At 41.5% G+C, this 19,294-nt stretch overlaps 2 protein-coding genes across 3 annotated transcripts in view; both read right to left on the bottom strand.

The window, feature by feature from the left end:
* LOC116502875 (zinc finger protein 345-like) overlaps positions 1-19,294 on the bottom strand; it is a 34,575-nt gene that overhangs the window by 4,142 nt on the left and 11,139 nt on the right. The window lies entirely within an intron of this gene.
* On the bottom strand, positions 13,048-19,204 carry LOC116502873 (zinc finger protein 493-like). Of its 2 annotated transcripts, none has more exons than XM_032208848.1 (4): positions 19,081-19,204; positions 17,571-17,653; positions 16,150-16,276; positions 13,048-15,956 (listed from the first exon to the last, which is right to left on the bottom strand). In XM_032208848.1, the coding sequence occupies exons 2-4, from the start codon at positions 17,643-17,645 to the stop codon at positions 13,540-13,542; spliced, it is 2,619 nt and encodes an 872-aa protein (XP_032064739.1). In that variant the 5' UTR covers positions 17,646-17,653; positions 19,081-19,204; the 3' UTR covers positions 13,048-13,539. The 2 variants fall into 2 exon arrangements, with proteins under 2 accessions (XP_032064739.1, XP_032064740.1); XM_032208849.1 differs by having other exon boundaries at positions 13,048-15,953.

Below are 19,294 nucleotides of genomic sequence, written 5' to 3'. Positions count from 1 at the left end.
CACAAGTTGAAATAGGGAAGAAAATGGTAAGTGAGCACCTGTCTACTCTAGATGACTTCAAATCACCAGGACTGGATGGATTACACCCCAGGGTTCTGAAGGAACTGGCAGACGAGATCGCAGAACCACTGAACTATATCTTTCAGAGATCCTGGAGCACTGGGGAACTACCAGAGGATTGGAAAAGAGCTGATGTGGTTCCCATCTTCAAAAAAGGGGGGAAAAACAGATCCAGGAAACTACTGACCTATCAGCCTGACCTCAATACCAGGAAAGATTCTGGGAAAGATAATCAAGCAACGAATTAGCAAACACCTAGAAGTAAACAAAATAATAGCCAAAAGCCAATATGGGTTTGTCAAAAACAGACCATGCCAGACTAATCTTATTGCATTCTTCAACAAAGTGACAAAATTAGTGGACCAGATAAATGCTGTTTTCAAGCCAGCCTCCTTCAGCAACCAAGAAAGAAACCACTTACCTCCATTTCACAGAATTAAGAGTACTTTTACTGGTTATGAAAAGATAGCAGCTAAGCAAAGCAAGATATGAGGCAAAAGTGTGTGTAATCATAGATATCAATATGTGACCTAACCCCCTCCCCCTGGTAGCCCCATCCCTAGTCCAATCTACAGATCCCCTCAGGTGTCATGTGAATTCCATCTTCAAAAAATATCATCAGGTTGGTATGCAGGACTGTTGGCCTTGGTGGGCCCATCCACTATCTCCAGCATGCGCAGTAGATGGTGAGAACAAAACTCCCTTTTCACACTCCTGTGCTTAAAACTTCCCTTCCCAAATACCATGCCTCCCCCTTCCTGTTTCAATGGCAGTCGAAAGCAAGTAGCGAAACAGAGGCTGACAGCTGTTGATATAATTTACTTGGACTTCAGTAAAGCATTTAGTAAAGTAGACCATAACCTACTACTAAATAAAGTAGAAAAATGTGGGTTAGACAGCATCACCATCAGATGGATTCGTAACTGGCTGACCAACCGCACTCAACATGTAGTCCTCAATGGAACTGCATCTTCATGGAGCGAAGTATGCAGTGGAGTACCTCAAGGCTCTGTTTTAGGCCCAGTATTCTTTAACATCTTCATCAATGATTTGGATGAGGGGATAAATGGGGAACTCATCAAATTTGCAGATGACACCAAGCTGGCAGGAATAGCAAACACTCCAGAAGATAGGCTTAAGATACAGATGGATCTTGACAAACTTAAACATTGGGCACTATCTAACAAAATGAAATTCAATGGTGAAAAAAGTAAGGTTCTACATTTAGGCAAGAAAAACAAAATGCACAGGTACAGTATAGGTGGTACCTCGCTCAATAGTAGTAACTGTGAGAGGGATCTTGGAATCCTAGTGGACAACCATTTAAATATGAGCCAGCATATGCAGCAGCTGCCAAAAAAGCCAACACAGTTCTAGGCTGCACAAACAGAGGGATAGAATCAAGATCACGTGAAGTGTTAATACCACTTTATAATGCCTTGGTAAGGCCACACTTGGAATACTGCATTCAGTTTTGGTCACCACGATTTAAAAAATATGGGGAGATTCTAGAAAATGTGCGGAGAAGAGCAACAAAGATGATTAGGGGACTGAAGACTAAAACACAGTATGAAGAACGGTTGCAGGAACTGGGTATATCTAGTTTCATGAAAAGAAGGACTAGAGGAGAGATGATAGCAGTGTTCCAATATCTCAGGGGTTGCACAAAGAAGAGGGAGTCAAACTAGTCTCCAAAGCACCTGAGGGTAGAACAAGAAGCAATGGGTGGAAACTAATCAAGGAGAGAAGCAACTTAGAACTGAGGAGAAATTTCCTGACAGTTAGAACAATTAATCAGTGGAACAGCTTGCCTCCAGAAGTTGTGAAAGCCCCAACACTGGAAGTCTTTAAGAAGATGTTGGATAGCCATCTGTCTGAAATGGTATAGGGTTTCCTGCCTAGGCAGGGACTTGGACTAAAAGACTTCCAAGGTCCCTTCCAGCTCTGCTATTGAATTGTATTGTATTAAACCTGTAGGTTAAATATATTTATATTTATATAAAAGTCTACAAATCTGTGTCAATATCTTCCAACTTCATCTGCAGCTGCTGTGCAATTTCTTGACAGAACATCTTCTCCAGATAACTTTTCCCAAAATAAAATGCCTCTGGCTAGAGATTCATCTAGTTGGGCTTGACCTTGGATATGTTGGCCAAATCCAACACTGGGTTAATTTTACCCACTGTGGTGAGAGGATGAATCATGCCGAATGAAGGAAAGTGGGGTTCAGCATTTAATTTCTGTGCAAAAGTAAATCTTGGACTTTCAACTTGGGCTTAGTATTAGTAATGTAAAACCTTAGTAAGGCCACACCTGGAATACTGCATTCAGTTTTGATCACATTACCAAAAAAAGGTGTTAAAATTTTGGAAAAAGTGAAGAGAAAAACAACTAAGATAATTGAAGTCCTTGAGGACTATAACATGAAAAATGATTGCAGGAACTGGATATGGCTAATCTAGAGAAAATAAGGACTAGGGGAGACATGACAGCTGTATTTCAATATTTGAGGGGCTGCCACAAACCACCAGAAGGCAGAATGGATGGAAACTACCGTATGTTTCAGAGTAAAGGACGCACCTTTTTCCCTCAAAAAAGAGGCTGAAAATCTGGGTGCGTCTTATACACCAAATACAGCATTTTTGGCCTCCTGAAACCCAACCCCCTTTGCAAAAATGGCTGTGTATAGCCTTTAGGAGGCTTCCAGAGTGCTCCTGGGAGATAGGGAGGGCAAAAATGAGCGAAAACCAGGCCATTTTGAGGGGGGGCAGCCTCCAGGAGCCTCCTAAAAGCTATGCATGACCTTTTTTTGACAAAAAACAGAGTGCAAAAACCTTTTTTTTTATTTGCCTCTAAAAATCTTAGTGCATCTTATACTCTGAAAAATACGGTAATCATGGAGAAAGGCAACCTGTAAGTAAGGAGAAACTTCCTGACAGTAAGATCCATTAACTAATGAAACAGATTGCTTTCAAAAATTGTGGGCAGGAGGTTTTCAAGGAGAGACTGGACACCCACTTGTCTGAAATGGTATAGGGTCTCCTGCTTGAAACACAGGGTTGGACTAGAAGATCTCCAAGACCCCTTCCAATTGTGTTATTCTGTTATTGGGAGATTGGAACATCTGGGGAGGGGAGGAGAGAATCCTCCTACCTTCATTGGAAGTTCAACTGCTGTTAATCCTCCATTACAAAGACCTGAGGTTCCGGGAGATGAAGACAAGGCCATGAGAGTGTCTAGAAATGAAAAAAAACAGCAAAGGAATTATTTGTTAGCAAACATCCTAAATATCTTCTTGAGCATACAGTGCAGAAGGCTGATTTTAACCTATTTCTAGGCTAACTAGGGAACCCCTTTATGTGAGTCTGTTACAACCACAGCAACAATACATAGAAGCTCACCCTGGGTGAGGGGAAAATGGAAAGGTGTGGAAAGACCAAGGATTGGATTCAGAGGCAGCACTCTGGGCCATGACTTTATGCATTAAAGAACCACAGAGGTGGACTCTGGATGCCTCAAGCAGATCCCCTCCCACATCCAGGGAGTTGTGTTGAGTTGTTAATCAGGAATAAAAGGCCTGGCCTGGCACCAACAAAGAGACTCAGTCCAATTCTCTTTCAGATTCTCTAGCCCTAGCGCTAAGTATATTTAGCAAAACTGTTGCGGAAAATAACAGGACTTGGACTTTCCAGGATCTGGGAGAAATAGTTTTATTTGGCAGCCAAAGAAAGGTTCAGAAATAGGTTAGCAAAGGTAGCCATATGAATATCTGAACAGTGTTCTGAAGGAAAACACATATCTTTATACCTTGTAGAAAGCAGAAATATCTAACTTATTTCTGATTGGTTATACAATTATTACCTTAATGAAAGCACCTTATGACTTTGCATAGAAGCAAATAACTCTCTTGCTTCCCTTATCTGAGCGACAGGCTTCATGCAAAGAGCTCTAGTTTCATTATGACTACGTGGTTATGTGAGAACCTTAGTTGAACTTTTCTTTTTTTTTTCACGGATGGAACTTTTGCAGGGGCTCCCTATTTTTAAACTCAATGGATTAATTCTTTCTTCTTCATTTTGCACTTTTGCTTATACCTATGGATTAAAATTCTCCTTCTTTTTTTATAATGCTTGATTTGATTGATTTGATTGTTTTTTTATCTCTGTTTAAGTTTTTTTTCTTAAGCTTGGAATATAAAGATAATAAGAATGATTATAAAGTGGGTTGTAACAACAGGAGGAAAAGCAGTTACACTGCCACTTAGAGGCTGGAAGCTGGATACATTGTTTTTTCTTCTTTCTCTTTGATCACTTGAGATTCAAGGTTCTTTCAGTTTGTTTACTGACAGTGATAGTAGGAAGAGCACAAGTTGTTTATACAGGTGTCTTTTGGAAGTTCTATCACTAGCTATTGGAGGGAAGACAACATTTTGACTTGAAAGATAATAAATGAACTAGAGGAGAGATGATAGCAGTGTTCCAATATCTCAGGGGTTGCACAAAGAAGAGGGAGTCAAACTAGTCTCCAAAGCACCTGAGGGTAGAACAAGAAGCAATGGGTGGAAACTAATCAAGGAGAGAAGCAACTTAGAACTGAGGAGAAATTTCCTGACAGTTAGAACAATTAATCAGTGGAACAGCTTGCCTCCAGAAGTTGTGAAAGCCCCAACACTGGAAGTCTTTAAGAAGATGTTGGATAGCCATCTGTCTGAAATGGTATAGGGTTTCCTGCCTAGGCAGGGACTTGGACTAAAAGACTTCCAAGGTCCCTTCCAGCTCTGCTATTGAATTGTATTGTATTAAACCTGTAGGTTAAATATATTTATATTTATATAAAAGTCTACAAATCTGTGTCAATATCTTCCAACTTCATCTGCAGCTGCTGTGCAATTTCTTGACAGAACATCTTCTCCAGATAACTTTTCCCAAAATAAAATGCCTCTGGCTAGAGATTCATCTAGTTGGGCTTGACCTTGGATATGTTGGCCAAATCCAACACTGGGTTAATTTTACCCACTGTGGTGAGAGGATGAATCATGCCGAATGAAGGAAAGTGGGGTTCAGCATTTAATTTCTGTGCAAAAGTAAATCTTGGACTTTCAACTTGGGCTTAGTATTAGTAATGTAAAACCTTAGTAAGGCCACACCTGGAATACTGCATTCAGTTTTGATCACATTACCAAAAAAGGTGTTAAAATTTTGGAAAAAGTGAAGAGAAAAACAACTAAGATAATTGAAGTCCTTGAGGACTATAACATGAAAAATGATTGCAGGAACTGGATATGGCTAATCTAGAGAAAATAAGGACTAGGGGAGACATGACAGCTGTATTTCAATATTTGAGGGGCTGCCACAAACCACCAGAAGGCAGAATGGATTGAAACTACCGTATGTTTCAGAGTAAAGGACGCACCTTTTTCCCTCAAAAAAGAGGCTGAAAATCTGGGTGCGTCTTATACACCAAATACAGCATTTTTGGCCTCCTGAAACCCAACCCCCTTTGCAAAAATGGCTGTGTATAGCCTTTAGGAGGCTTCCAGAGTGCTCCTGGGAGATAGGGAGGGCAAAAATGAGCGAAAACCAGGCCATTTTGAGGGGGGGCAGCCTCCAGGAGCCTCCTAAAAGCTATGCATGACCTTTTTTTGACAAAAAACAGAGTGCAAAAACCTTTTTTTTATTTGCCTCTAAAAATCTTAGTGCATCTTATACTCTGAAAAATACGGTAATCATGGAGAAAGGCAACCTGTAAGTAAGGAGAAACTTCCTGACAGTAAGATCCATTAACTAATGAAACAGATTGCTTTCAAAAATTGTGGGCAGGAGGTTTTCAAGGAGAGACTGGACACCCACTTGTCTGAAATGGTATAGGGTCTCCTGCTTGAAACACAGGGTTGGACTAGAAGATCTCCAAGACCCCTTCCAATTGTGTTATTCTGTTATTGGGAGATTGGAACATCTGGGGAGGGGAGGAGAGAATCCTCCTACCTTCATTGGAAGTTCAACTGCTGTTAATCCTCCATTACAAAGACCTGAGGTTCCGGGAGATGAAGACAAGGCCATGAGAGTGTCTAGAAATGAAAAAAAACAGCAAAGGAATTATTTGTTAGCAAACATCCTAAATATCTTCTTGAGCATACAGTGCAGAAGGCTGATTTTAACCTATTTCTAGGCTAACTAGGGAACCCCTTTATGTGAGTCTGTTACAACCACAGCAACAATACATAGAAGCTCACCCTGGGTGAGGGGAAAATGGAAAGGTGTGGAAAGACCAAGGATTGGATTCAGAGGCAGCACTCTGGGCCATGACTTTATGCATTAAAGAACCACAGAGGTGGACTCTGGATGCCTCAAGCAGATCCCCTCCCACATCCAGGGAGTTGTGTTGAGTTGTTAATCAGGAATAAAAGGCCTGGCCTGGCACCAACAAAGAGACTCAGTCCAATTCTCTTTCAGATTCTCTAGCCCTAGCGCTAAGTATATTTAGCAAAACTGTTGCGGAAAATAACAGGACTTGGACTTTCCAGGATCTGGGAGAAATAGTTTTATTTGGCAGCCAAAGAAAGGTTCAGAAATAGGTTAGCAAAGGTAGCCATATGAATATCTGAACAGTGTTCTGAAGGAAAACACATATCTTTATACCTTGTAGAAAGCAGAAATATCTAACTTATTTCTGATTGGTTATACAATTATTACCTTAATGAAAGCACCTTATGACTTTGCATAGAAGCAAATAACTCTCTTGCTTCCCTTATCTGAGCGACAGGCTTCATGCAAAGAGCTCTAGTTTCATTATGACTACGTGGTTATGTGAGAACCTTAGTTGAACTTTTCTTTTTTTTTTCACGGATGGAACTTTTGCAGGGGCTCCCTATTTTTAAACTCAATGGATTAATTCTTTCTTCTTCATTTTGCACTTTTGCTTATACCTATGGATTAAAATTCTCCTTCTTTTTTTATAATGCTTGATTTGATTGATTTGATTGTTTTTTTATCTCTGTTTAAGTTTTTTTTCTTAAGCTTGGAATATAAAGATAATAAGAATGATTATAAAGTGGGTTGTAACAACAGGAGGAAAAGCAGTTACACTGCCACTTAGAGGCTGGAAGCTGGATACATTGTTTTTTCTTCTTTCTCTTTGATCACTTGAGATTCAAGGTTCTTTCAGTTTGTTTACTGACAGTGATAGTAGGAAGAGCACAAGTTGTTTATACAGGTGTCTTTTGGAAGTTCTATCACTAGCTATTGGAGGGAAGACAACATTTTGACTTGAAAGATAATAAATGAACCTGTTTGAAGTTTATTAAAATAGCCTTGAACAGTGGCAGTGTCTGCAAACTTGAAAGAATGGCTCAGCAGAAAAAGGAAACTGTAACATTGCAAATGATTATGTTTGAAATTCAAAATCTATTAGTTGTGACAGAGAGAATTGAAAAGAGATTGGAGAATATGGAATACAAAACAGAAAAATCTGATGGAGAAACTGAGGATGTTTACCAAATGAAGAAAGTGGAGGACAGAGTTCCAAAGATGGAAGAAAAAAATGAGCAGAGATAAGAAAACTGTGGATACTGACAACAAAGTGAGTGTGGTTGGTAATGGCAAGAGCAGAATATGGAAAGGGGAGATAGATGGATTGGAACTCTACCCCAGACTTCAAAGCACAAAAGAAAAGAGAGAAAAATTGACGGAGATAAAGATAGAAATCTTGACAGAAGCACTAGGGATAACCAAAGATAAGCTGATGGAAAGAACAGATGTTGGGTTTCAAGCTTTTATGAGATACGAAAGGAATAACATGTTGCCAAGAGAAGTTTATATAAGATTTATTAAGAAAGTAACTAGAACATTAATGCTACAAATGGCAAGAGATATAAGACCGTACTATTACTGAAAAGATACAGGTTGATGCAATGAAAATGTATAATAAAAAATTAAACTAAATTTAGTTTACTAGTAGTATGTATAAAATGAAGCGACAGTAGCTAGTTAAATAATGATTAATAATGATAACAATACATATAGATATATTACCTTGATAATATGAAATTTTATATAAACAACACATGGAGATTATGAGAGGAGGTTTAAAAGTTTTATATAGAATATGTTATAAAGATGTATTGTGATTGGATGATTTAGGATGATTTAATGGAATGTTATCATATAACCCTATTGTAGATTTTGAATATTATATATAAAAGGATGTAAAAACAATTATAGTCAAATTAAGGTTGAGATATAATAATTGCAATATACATGAATATAGGTGAATTTAAAATATGTGATTTGATATGAAAACCAGGTGGTGACTATGGAAGAGATGCATGGAAATACTGTAACCAACTGACACACTTTCTACAATTTGTAATGGAAGATGGGTTTTTTTACTTTGATGTTTGTTTGTCCTTGTTTAAAACCAAATAAAAATTGTTTTTTTTTAAAAAAAAAGAAGGGAATGGATAGCCAATTGCCTCAAATAGTATAAAATACTCCTCCTCAAGCAGGGGGTTGGACTAGAAGACCTCCACGCTCCCTTCCAAATCTTTTATTCTATGTTTCTATAATGTTCATCTTCCCTTATCAGATAATCAGGGAAGATGAAAGAAACACTTTTTCACAGCTGGGACTTCCCTTTTGGAATAGCCTACTGTAAAAGTGAAAAAGTATAGCCCTTTAATGGCTGTTGGAGTTCAACTCTCAGAATACCTGGCACAGCTGGCTCAGGAATTCTGGGAGTTGAAGTCCACCAGTCCTAAAAGGGCCGCAGTTCCGCACCCCTGGCCTACAACAACTGTTCTCCATCTTAGGAGTTGTAAGATATGTGGACTTCAACACACCTGGGAAATTCTGGGAGCTGAAATCCACACAACATAACATGGCCCGAAGCAAAGGCGATACTTTTTTAAATGCACACAAGACTTTAAAAACGCAGTTAAATTGAACAATGAAAACAAATTCAGGGATTAAAAGAGGGAACAGAGATTAAAAGGCATCAAAAGGAGATGGACCTGATGCTCTGATTGCCACCTGCGAAAAGGGAAGGGAGGGACGGAGGTGGGAGCTTCTTACCTGGCGCTCTCACGGAAAGGCGGCTCTGTTCCTCGTTCCAAGAGATGCGCGCAAGAAAACACCTGCTTTCTTCACAGCCCCGCGGGCTAAGCTCCCTTCGTTCCCGGCCACGCACGAGTAAACGCTTATAGCTCCTCCCCTCTCCGTCCAGCTCCTCCCATTCTCTAAAGGGCGGGGAACGCCGCTCACTGGGGGTCCCCATTGCTGCTGCTCCCCCGCCCCCGGGATGGGATGGTCAGCTGGGCAACGAGTCCATTGCTTCTTTGCCCCAGACAATAGAAGAAACAGGGGAGAGAGGGAGGGAACGACGCCCAGGGATGGGAGAAGGAAAGGGTAGGGAACAGCTAAGATAGAAGGGAATCGCCCTTTTGGAAGAAAACTGGAGTAGGCAGGAAAAGGAGGCTGCCTTATTCACTGATCCTAACAAGGCAGTCCTCAACTGACATCATATCTCCTACAATGACCAACATTCATGATTGTGCCATAACAAATAATGGCTGCCTTAGAAGTAGTCCTTGACTTAATGACCATTCGTTTAGTGGCCCTTCAAAGCTGCAACGGCCCTGGAAAAAGTGGCTTATGTCCATCACTCGCACTAAAGACTGTTGCAGAATCCCCATGGTCATGTGAGACAAATTCAGCTGCTTGACCACTGACTCATATTTATGACGGTTGCCATGTCTCAGGGTCATATGGAGCTTCTGACAATGGGGAAGCCAGATTTGTTTAACAACCCTGTTACTGTTAACAACTGCAGTGATTCATGTGTTGGAAGAAATGTCCATTTGGGTTCTGTTCCAACTGGGGAAAAAGACACTGGATTCAAGGAAGTTGCTTGGAAACAACAAAAACTGCTTTCTTTTGATATTATCCCCACTAAATGCAGAGTCAAAAGACCCCTTAATGCCTCATAAGAGAATCCCATCAATCATTCCATTCTGAATAGGAAGAAACCCTCTAAGCAAGGAAAATTTTCATATCTAACTAAAAAGGCCCAAGCTACAAAGATTTAAACGTCTATGAACTACATAAGAAAAAGTGCTATTACACAGTTCAGATAGTCCTCGCCTTACAACGGTTCATATAGCGACCGTTTGAAGTTTCAACAGCACTGAAAAAAAGTAATTTACTACCCTTTTTCACACTTAATGACCACTGCAGCATCCCCATGGTCACGTGATCAAAATTCAGGGACTTAGGAACTGAATCGCATGTATGACCGTTGTAGCTTCCAGGGGTCACGTGATCAGCTCTTGCGACCCAGCAAAATCAATGGGAAAAACCAGATTCACTCAACAACCGTGTTACTAATTCTCTTAACAACAAAAGTTTTGGGCTCACTTGTGGTCATATGTGGAGGATTACCTGCCGAAGATATCTTAGTTAAACAGCTCCAAGCCTATCAGAGTATGTTTGAAGTCTGCAGAAAGTTCCTGGCGTATTCCCCATTTCCTCCTCAAGAATTTCTCTTGCCATCTGGTTGAAAGAAGGAAGGAGATCCTTCTGGACTCAAAAGGCACTTTTGGTTTTTCCTTACCTTTCCTGCTCCAGCTGCCTTATCCAATGTGCCCATGCCTCCAATTGAACACATTGAGGTGGAGATTGTAAGCAACAACTTTATTGTATAGAAAAAGTAACACAAGGAAATCTCTCTCACAGCCTTGGTACCCCAACGTCCACTGGAGGGTTTTACATAGAATTTGCCATACAGTTAACAAGTAGGAGTCAGAAGGAATTTTCTCATCTGCCTTTAGAGCACTTCCTGCCTCTTTTACACTAACATCTTAGCCTGCCTGCATCTATGTAATATAATGCTCAGCCAAGCTATTTAAATCTAGCCTAATGTATGCAGAGAGAAACATCAACACTTTTGTAAATGTCGCTTCGGCAATGATATAGCATAGGTTTCCATGATACTTCCTATTTCCAGCACACTTCTTTCTTGAGGTATTCAAATCTCTCCTATTTGTGCCTTTTGCCCTTGTCCCATAGTACATTTGGGACTATTAGCAAACAGGCATTCATACATTTATTCTAAATTTACCTTTTAATTGAATCTCCATGGATCCTTCTATTTAGACAGGCATGGGGAACCTTGCACCTTTTACGATTTGAGTCTCAAAATGCTTGTAAGAGCAAGGAAATATGGACCATAATTTATCTCCATTTCCAGTGTGCTGGATGTCGAAAGACTTTACAGTAGGAAGGCAATAGAAACAACCACAGACCATAATTCCATCTCTAGGCCAAGGGTCTCCAAATCTGGCAACTTTAAAACCTTTGGATTTCAACTCCCAGAATTCCCCAGCAGGCATGGTAACACGTATGCCAGAGAAATTCTGGGAGTTGAAGTCCACAAGTCTTCAAATTTCCAGCTTTGGAGACCCCTAGAGTAGGTCCTGACCGATTTTGAGGTTAAGAAATTCTTTTCCTATGTTTTCCAAGGTGGGTTTCAATGAATTGGCAATTGTCAGTTAGACGGAAACACATTCTTAACATTTATGATTCTGCCTTAATAACAAATAATCAACTGCTGCTTTACAATTAGTCCTCAACTTAAATCATTTCTTCAATGACCGTTTGAAGTTACAATGGCCCTGGAAAAAAAATGATTTATGGATTTCTTCACCCAACCTTTGAAGCATCTCCGTGTCATGTGAGCAAAATTTGGACACTTGGCAACTGGCCTGTGTTTTTGATATTTGGAGTGTCCCAGGGTAATGTGATCACCATTTGAAACATTCCAATAATCAAAGTCAATGGGGAAATCAGATTCACTTAACAACCATGTTACTAACTGAACCACTGTGGCAAAATAAGTAGAAACTAGAACAAAACTCATTTAATCACTGTCTTGCTTAGCCATGGAAATGTTGGGCTTAATTGTGGTCATATGTCAAGGACCATGTATTTTCTAAAGCTAGTTCCCTAATTTCTCCAATTTACAGACTCAAAAAAGACTATATCTGAGATGTATATGATATATGATAAGCCTTTAACTACTGTATGTTATGACATTAATAGAAATCAACTACAATCAATATCTTATCTCAGAAATCAGTTAAACACAACCAATATTAGGTGGTGCAGACACAGAGCCATCCCTCCAGTTATTACGTTTGACAAAACTCTGGAGTCTCGTATTGGTTCAATATTTCATTCTCTTCCATCACTTTCTCCCAGTTAAGTGCTCACTGAAGATCCTATTTCTGGATCTGGTGTGACTTTCTCCACATGGGTGTAGTAGATCCATTGCTTGATTCCTTCCGACACAAGAGAAATATGGGTGGTCAACACCACCAGGTCTGGAGCTCACCACTTAAGATTGCAATGTTTGCTCTTAAAATATTTCACCACCTTCCCTATACGATATCTAAACGAGTATTCTGCACCCTAATGATATCTGAAGGTGTTCTCCCAAAGGTGGGTTTTTTTTTCAAAAGTCAACTGGACTTTGTTTTTCCTTGAAAACATTTCACTTCTCATTCAAGGAGAAACAGTACTGAAGAAACTTCTTGGATGAGAAGGGAAATTTCTTCAAGGAAAAAAAAGTCCAATTGCCTTTTGATAAAAGCACCTTTAGGACAACCGCAACCTGGATGACTGAGAATCTCCATAGGATGTGTTAGCTTCCAAATCCCTAGCTACCTTTGATGTTTGCATGGACAAAAGTTGATCAGTTGTATGTTATATACACTGAGAGCTTATTCACCAGAGACAAATTCCTGGTATATGCAATCACACTTGGCCAATGAGAGAATTCCATTCCCTTCCCATTTCCCTTCCCTTCCCTTTGCATTCCCTTCCTATCCCATTCCCATTTTTTATTCTATTCTATTCCATTTTTATTCTTATTGTTTCTAATCTTATTCCCTTCCGTTCCGTTCCCTTCCTATTTCTATATTCTATGCTATTTCTATTCTATTCTTATTCTTTGTTATCTTATTTACTCTAACACAAAGATCTAATATCCAAAAGTTAATTCCTAGTTATAAAAGGCAACTCTTCTTTTTAATGGAACAAGACTTTTCTGCTGCTTTGGAAGCTCTTCCCATATTCCATGCATTTCTACAGATTCTCCTGGGACACTGCTGTGGACATGAAGCACATTTTGAGAATCAATATGAACCAATTAGCGTTGTCTTTTCCTGCTGTGCATCTTCCTATGGCAACTAAGGTCACTCCAGGTTCTGAATTTCTTTCCACACTCCACACACTCATACGGCTTCTCCCGTGTGGATTCTTTTATGGACCCTGAGATTCCTGCCATCTCCGAAACTCTTTCCACAGTTGATGCATTTCTACAGATTCTCCTGGGACACTGCTGTGGACATGAAGCACATTTTGAGAATCAATATGAACCAATTAGTATCGGCTTTTCCTGCTGTGGGTCTTCTTATGGCGACTAAAGTCATTCCCGCTTCTGAATTTCTTTCCACACTCCAGACACTGATACGATTTCTCCCGTGTGGATTCTTTTATGGCGCTTAAGATTCCTTCCTTCTCTGAAACTCTTTCCACCGTCGATGCATTTAAATGGCTTCTCTCCTGTGTGGATCCTCATGTGGGAGGTAAAACTGCCATTCTGATTATAACATTTTCCACATTCCAGGCATTTATAGGGTTTCTCTCCAGAGTGAAGCCTTCTATGGATCCTGAGTGAATAATTTTGATTAAAGCTTTTTCCGCACTCATAACATGTATATGGTTTCTCTCCAGTGTGGATCCTCTTGTGGATATAAAGACAATCACGTTGTCTGAAACTCATGCCACATTCCATGCACTTATAGGGTTTCTCCCCTGTGTGAATCCTTTTATGGTTCGTCAGTTCTCTAGAGTCAATGAAGCGTTTTCCACACTCTTGGCACTGATATGGTTTCTCCCCAGTGTGGGTCCTGCTATGTAGGATATAGCCATTTTTTGTATTGAAACTCTTTCCACACGTGTGGCATTCATATGGTTTTTCCCCAGTGTGGATCCTTTTGTGGTGAGAGAGAGAACCCAAATTAGAGAAGCATTTGTCACATTCGGTGCACTTATAAGGCTTTTCACCTGTGTGGAGCATTTTATGGACAGTAAGACTACGTGGATTATTGAAGTGCTTTCCACACTCAGTGCATTGATATGGTTTATCTCCACTGTGGATTCTTCTATGTATCATTAAGTAGCTGGAATGGCTGAAGCTCTTTCCACATTCCAGGCATTTATATGGTTTCACCCCCGTGTGGGTCTTTTTGTGGGCATGCAACATATCAGAACGGGCAAAACACTTTCCACACTGCAAGCATTGAAAGGGCTTCTCCCCAGTGTGGGTCCTGCTATGTTTGATATAGCCATCTTTTCTATTGAAGCTCTTTCCACAAGTGTGGCATTCATAGGGTTTCTCCCCAGTGTGGACGTTTTTATGACGAGCGAGCGCCCCAAAATCAGTGAAGCATTTGCCACATTCGGTACACTTACAAGGCTTTTCACCTGTGTGGATCCTTTTATGGACAGTAAAACTCTGTTGATGAGTGAAGCGCTTCCCACACTCCGTGCATTGATACGGTTTTTCTCCACTGTGGATTCTTCTATGGGAAGTTAAGTGGTTGGAATAACTGAAGCTCTTTCCACATTCCAGGCATTTGTATGGTTTCTCCCCCGTGTGGATTCTGTTATGGGCAGTAAGGTGTGAAGAGCGATTGAAGCTCTTTCCACACTCCGTGCATTGAAATGGTTTTTCTTCCAAGTGAATCCTCTCATGTGACTTAAGATGACCTTTTTGATTGAAGCTCTTTCCAGAGTGCAGGCATTTATAAGGTTTCTCCCCTTTATGCATCCTATTATGTTTAGTTAACGTATCACGTCTGTTGAAGCTTTTTCCACACTCCAAGCATTCATAGGGTTTCTCCCCTGTGTGAATCCTCTTATGAGAAGTAAGGGCACCGGGGGCTTTGAAGCATTTTCCACACACTGTGCATTTATACGGCTTCTCTCCGGTGTGGACCCTCTTATGTAAACTGAAATTGCCTTCTTGTGCAAAGCTCTTTCCACACAGAGTGCAATGAAACGGCTTTCCCGCTGTGTGGATCCTTCTATGGTAAGTGAGGTCACTTGCAGAGCGGAAGTTCTTCCCACATTCCAGGCATTTACATGAATTAGTCCCAGTGGGACTTTTTTTTCGGGAATTTGCTTCATTGCTCCAAGTAAACCGTGTCCTATTCTCCCTGAGTTGATGCAACTTCTCCTCTTTGTGGACACTTTGGTGGGATGTAAGGGAGTTGCTGTTTCTGAAGGTCTTTCCACAGGTGATGCATTGATGCTGCTTCCTCTCTTCGTGGACCCTCTTATGTAAACTGAGATGATTTTTCTGCCTGAAGGTCCTTCCACAATTCAGACATTTGTGTGGATCCTCTGCTTTGTGAATCTTTTTATGCAATGTAAGAGAATGGCTTGTACTGAAGCTTTCTGCACATTCAGTACATTTGTACATTTCCCCTCCTCCTTGTATTCCTACGTGTAAAGGAGGAGGAAGAGTCCTTTTGGAGTGTTGCCTGCCTTTGTCTTGTTTCTCTCCAGCAGGGCTTTTACAACAGTCATATAATCCCAATTCATCTCTGAATATTTTCCCACACCTTGGACACACTTCTTTTTCTTGCCAATCATCTGCATCCAATAAGACATTGGTATCTGCACATGGGAAACTAGACAAATTCTCCTGCTCAACCATTAACAGGTTTTCCTCAAAACTTTGCTTTCCATACATCTTTTCTGCAACATTCTTTTTGTCTTTTGGCAAAGGTGCTGCTGCCTCTTGGCCAGAATCCTCCATCTCCCATCCGTCACCTGCTTGCAACAGAAAAAAGAAAAGTTAAAACAAACTTAGGTGTAAATGGGATCAAGCACCATTGCTGTATTTGAATAGTTATCAATATTCTTCCAAACACCCATTTGTCCAAAACATTGTGGTATGCTTGTTATTAAGTTGATATAAGATTTGATCTTTGGTACTAAATGTAAATATCTTAGGAGAATCCCTTACCTACGGAGGCCATGTTCCTCTTGTTTTCCAGCATGACCTCTTGGTATAAGGCTTTTTGCTTAGAATTCAGCAGGGCCCACTCTTCCACGGAGAAAACCACAGCTACATCCTCAAATGATACCAAATCCTGACACAGGGAGAGGACAAAAATACAACGTATTCCATGAACATTCCTAACTGTGAACACTTCCATGGATTACATGTACCATATTTTTCGGACTATAAGAGGCAAATTTTTAAAAAAGTAGGTAGATAGATAGAGGGATAGAGAGGGAGAGAAAGAAAGAGAAATACACTAGGTAGGTAGGTAGAGAGGGTAGGTAGATAGGTAAAGGGATAGGGAGAGAAATATATAGAGAGAAATACAGTAGGTAGGTAGGTAGGTAGGTAGGTAGGTAGGTAGGTAGGTAGGTAGGGAGAGGGAGAGGGAGAGAGAGAGGGGGGGGGCTTGACCTTGGATATGTTGGCCAAATCCAATACTGGGTTAATTTACCCTCTGCAGTGAGAGGATGAATCATGCCGAATGAAGGAAAGTGGGGTTCAACATTTAATTTCTATGGAAAAGTAAATCTTGGACTTTACTTTTCACCTTGGGCTTAGTATTAGTATCATTTCATAAAACCTTAGTAAGGCCACATCAGGAATACTGCATTCAGTTTTGGTCACCACGTTACAAACCTATGTTCAGGTTTTGGGAAAAAATGCAGAGAAGAGTAACTAAGATAATTGTCAATGTTTCGATATTTCAGAGGCTGCCACAAGGAAGAGAGGCTCAACTTATTTTTCAAAGCACCAGAAGGCAGGACACGAAACGATGAATGGAAAGTAATCATGGAGAAAAGCAACCCGGAATTAAGGAGAAACTTCCTGACAGTGAGAATAATTAACTAATGGAACGGTTTCCCTTCAGAGGTTGTGGACAGGAGGTTTTTTAAGGAGAGACTGGACACTCACACGTCTGAAATGGTATCGGCTGTGATGGCGAACCTATGGGACGCATGCCACAGGTGGCATGCAGAGCCATTTGTTAGGGTACGCGAGGCGTTGCCCTGTCAGCTCAAGCGTGTGCTCACTTCGGCCTTCATTTTAGGCTGTTTTTCACTCTCCGGAAGCTTCAGGAAAGCGACAGGAGGGCCTCCAGGGGGGAGCACTGGACCCTAGGAAGGGCGATAAATGGGTCCATCATGTGCCAAAAGTGGGGGGGGGAGGACACACATAGAATTATGGGTGTGGGCATACCCACGCACAACCCCCCTGTGCTCCCGCAACTTTTGGCACATGATGGGAAAAAGGTTAGCCATCACTGGTCTCCTACTGGAAACAAGGGGATGGACTAGAAGATCTCCAAGATCCCTTCCAATTCTGTTATTCTGTTATTGGGAGATTGGCACATCTGGGGAGGCAGGGGACAATCCTCCTACCTGCATTGGAAGCTCAACTGCTGTTAATCCTCCATTATAAAGAACTGAGGTTCCTGGAGATGAAGACGAGGCCATGGGAGTGTCTAAAAGTGGGGGAAAAAACAGCAAAGGAATAATTTGTTAGCAAGCATCCTAAGGATCTTCTTGAGCATGAAGTGCAGAAGGCTGATTTTAGCCCATTTCTAGGCTAACTAGGGAACCCCTTTATGTGAGTCCCTTGCAGCCACAGCAACAATGCACAGAAGTTCACCCTGGGTGAGGGGAAAGCGGAAAGGTGAGGAAGAACCAAGGATTGGATTCAGAGGCAGCTCTCTCGGCCATGAATGTATGCATTAAAGAACCACTGAGGTGAACTCTGGATGCCTCAAGCAGATCCCCTCCCATATCCAGGGAGTTGTGCTGTGAATCAGGAATAAAAGGCCTGGCCTGGCACCAACAAAGAGACTCAGTCCTATTCACTTTCAAATTCTCTATCACCTTTCCCAGATATGGGACATAGGTCTTTATTTCAGCCATTTCAAGGTAAGTATCCTGATCATCAGAATCCTGACTAAGATGCTCCTTCACTGGAGGCTGTTAAGAAAAGACTGGATAGCCAATTGTCTCAAATGGTATAAATCTCCTCAAGCAGGGGGTTGGACTAGAAGACCTTTAAAGTCCCTTCCAACTCTGTTATTCTATGTTTCTATAATGTCCACCTTATAAGTAATCAGGGAAGAGGACAGAAACACTTTTTCACAGCTGGGACATGCCGTTTGGAATAGCCTACTGTAAAAATGAAAGAGTATAGACCTTTAATGGCTGTTGGGACTTCAACTCCCAGAATACATGACAGAGATGGCTCAGGAATTCTGGGAGTTGAAGTCCACACATAAAGTTGCCCGAAGTAAAGACGATATCTTTTTTAAATACACACAAGACTAAGAACGCACTTAAATTGAACGATGACAACGAATTCAGGGATGAAAGAAACGAGGGCAAAGAGATTAAAGGGCATCACAAGGAGCCTTTACCCGATGCTCTCTCAGGAGGAGGCTCGTCCAGAGCAACTCCCCGAAACAACATCACCCGGAAGGGATCGCCCCCCTTTTCTCCCCGCCGGCTTCGCAGCCATTGAACTCCAAGCCTCCCGGATATGAAACAGAGCAGAGAAAGGAAGTGAAACGATCAGGAAGGGCCAGGAAAATAATAGTAATAATCTCCCCAAGGATAAAATGGGATCTCAGCAGCGCCCCAGATGCTTCATTTAAGGGTCACCTGTCCAAGCAGTTCCCCAGGAGGGAAGAAGGAAGGAAGGGGAAAGCGAGCTTCTTACCTGGAACTCGATAGGAAAAAGGCGGCTCTCTTCCTCGCCCGCCCCCAAGAGATGCTCGCAGTAAAAGATCCGCGATCGCCGCCGGCCACGCACGTGGATCCCCCTCCCCGGAGCGACCCCAGCCAAGTGTTTTCCTCCACGATTACCACGTGCGAAAAGGGAAGGGAGGGAGCAAGGAAGGAGGGAGCTTCTTACCTGGCGCCCTCACGGAAAGGCGGCTCTGATCCTCGTTCCAAGAGATGCACGCAGGAAACGATCCGCTTTCCTCGCAGCCCCGCCGGCTAAGCCCCCTTCCTTCCCGGCCACGCTCGTGGAAGCGCTTATAGCTCCTCCCCTCTCCGTCCTCCCATTCTCTAAAGGGCGGGGAACGCCGCTCACTGGGGGTTCCCATTATTGCCACTCCCCCCCC

Source organism: Thamnophis elegans, chromosome 2, assembly GCF_009769535.1.
Source record: "Thamnophis elegans isolate rThaEle1 chromosome 2, rThaEle1.pri, whole genome shotgun sequence".
Taxonomy (NCBI): domain Eukaryota; kingdom Metazoa; phylum Chordata; class Lepidosauria; order Squamata; family Colubridae; genus Thamnophis; species Thamnophis elegans.
Note: the sequence above shows the minus strand (reverse complement) of the source record. Positions and strands in the feature narration are given on the sequence as shown.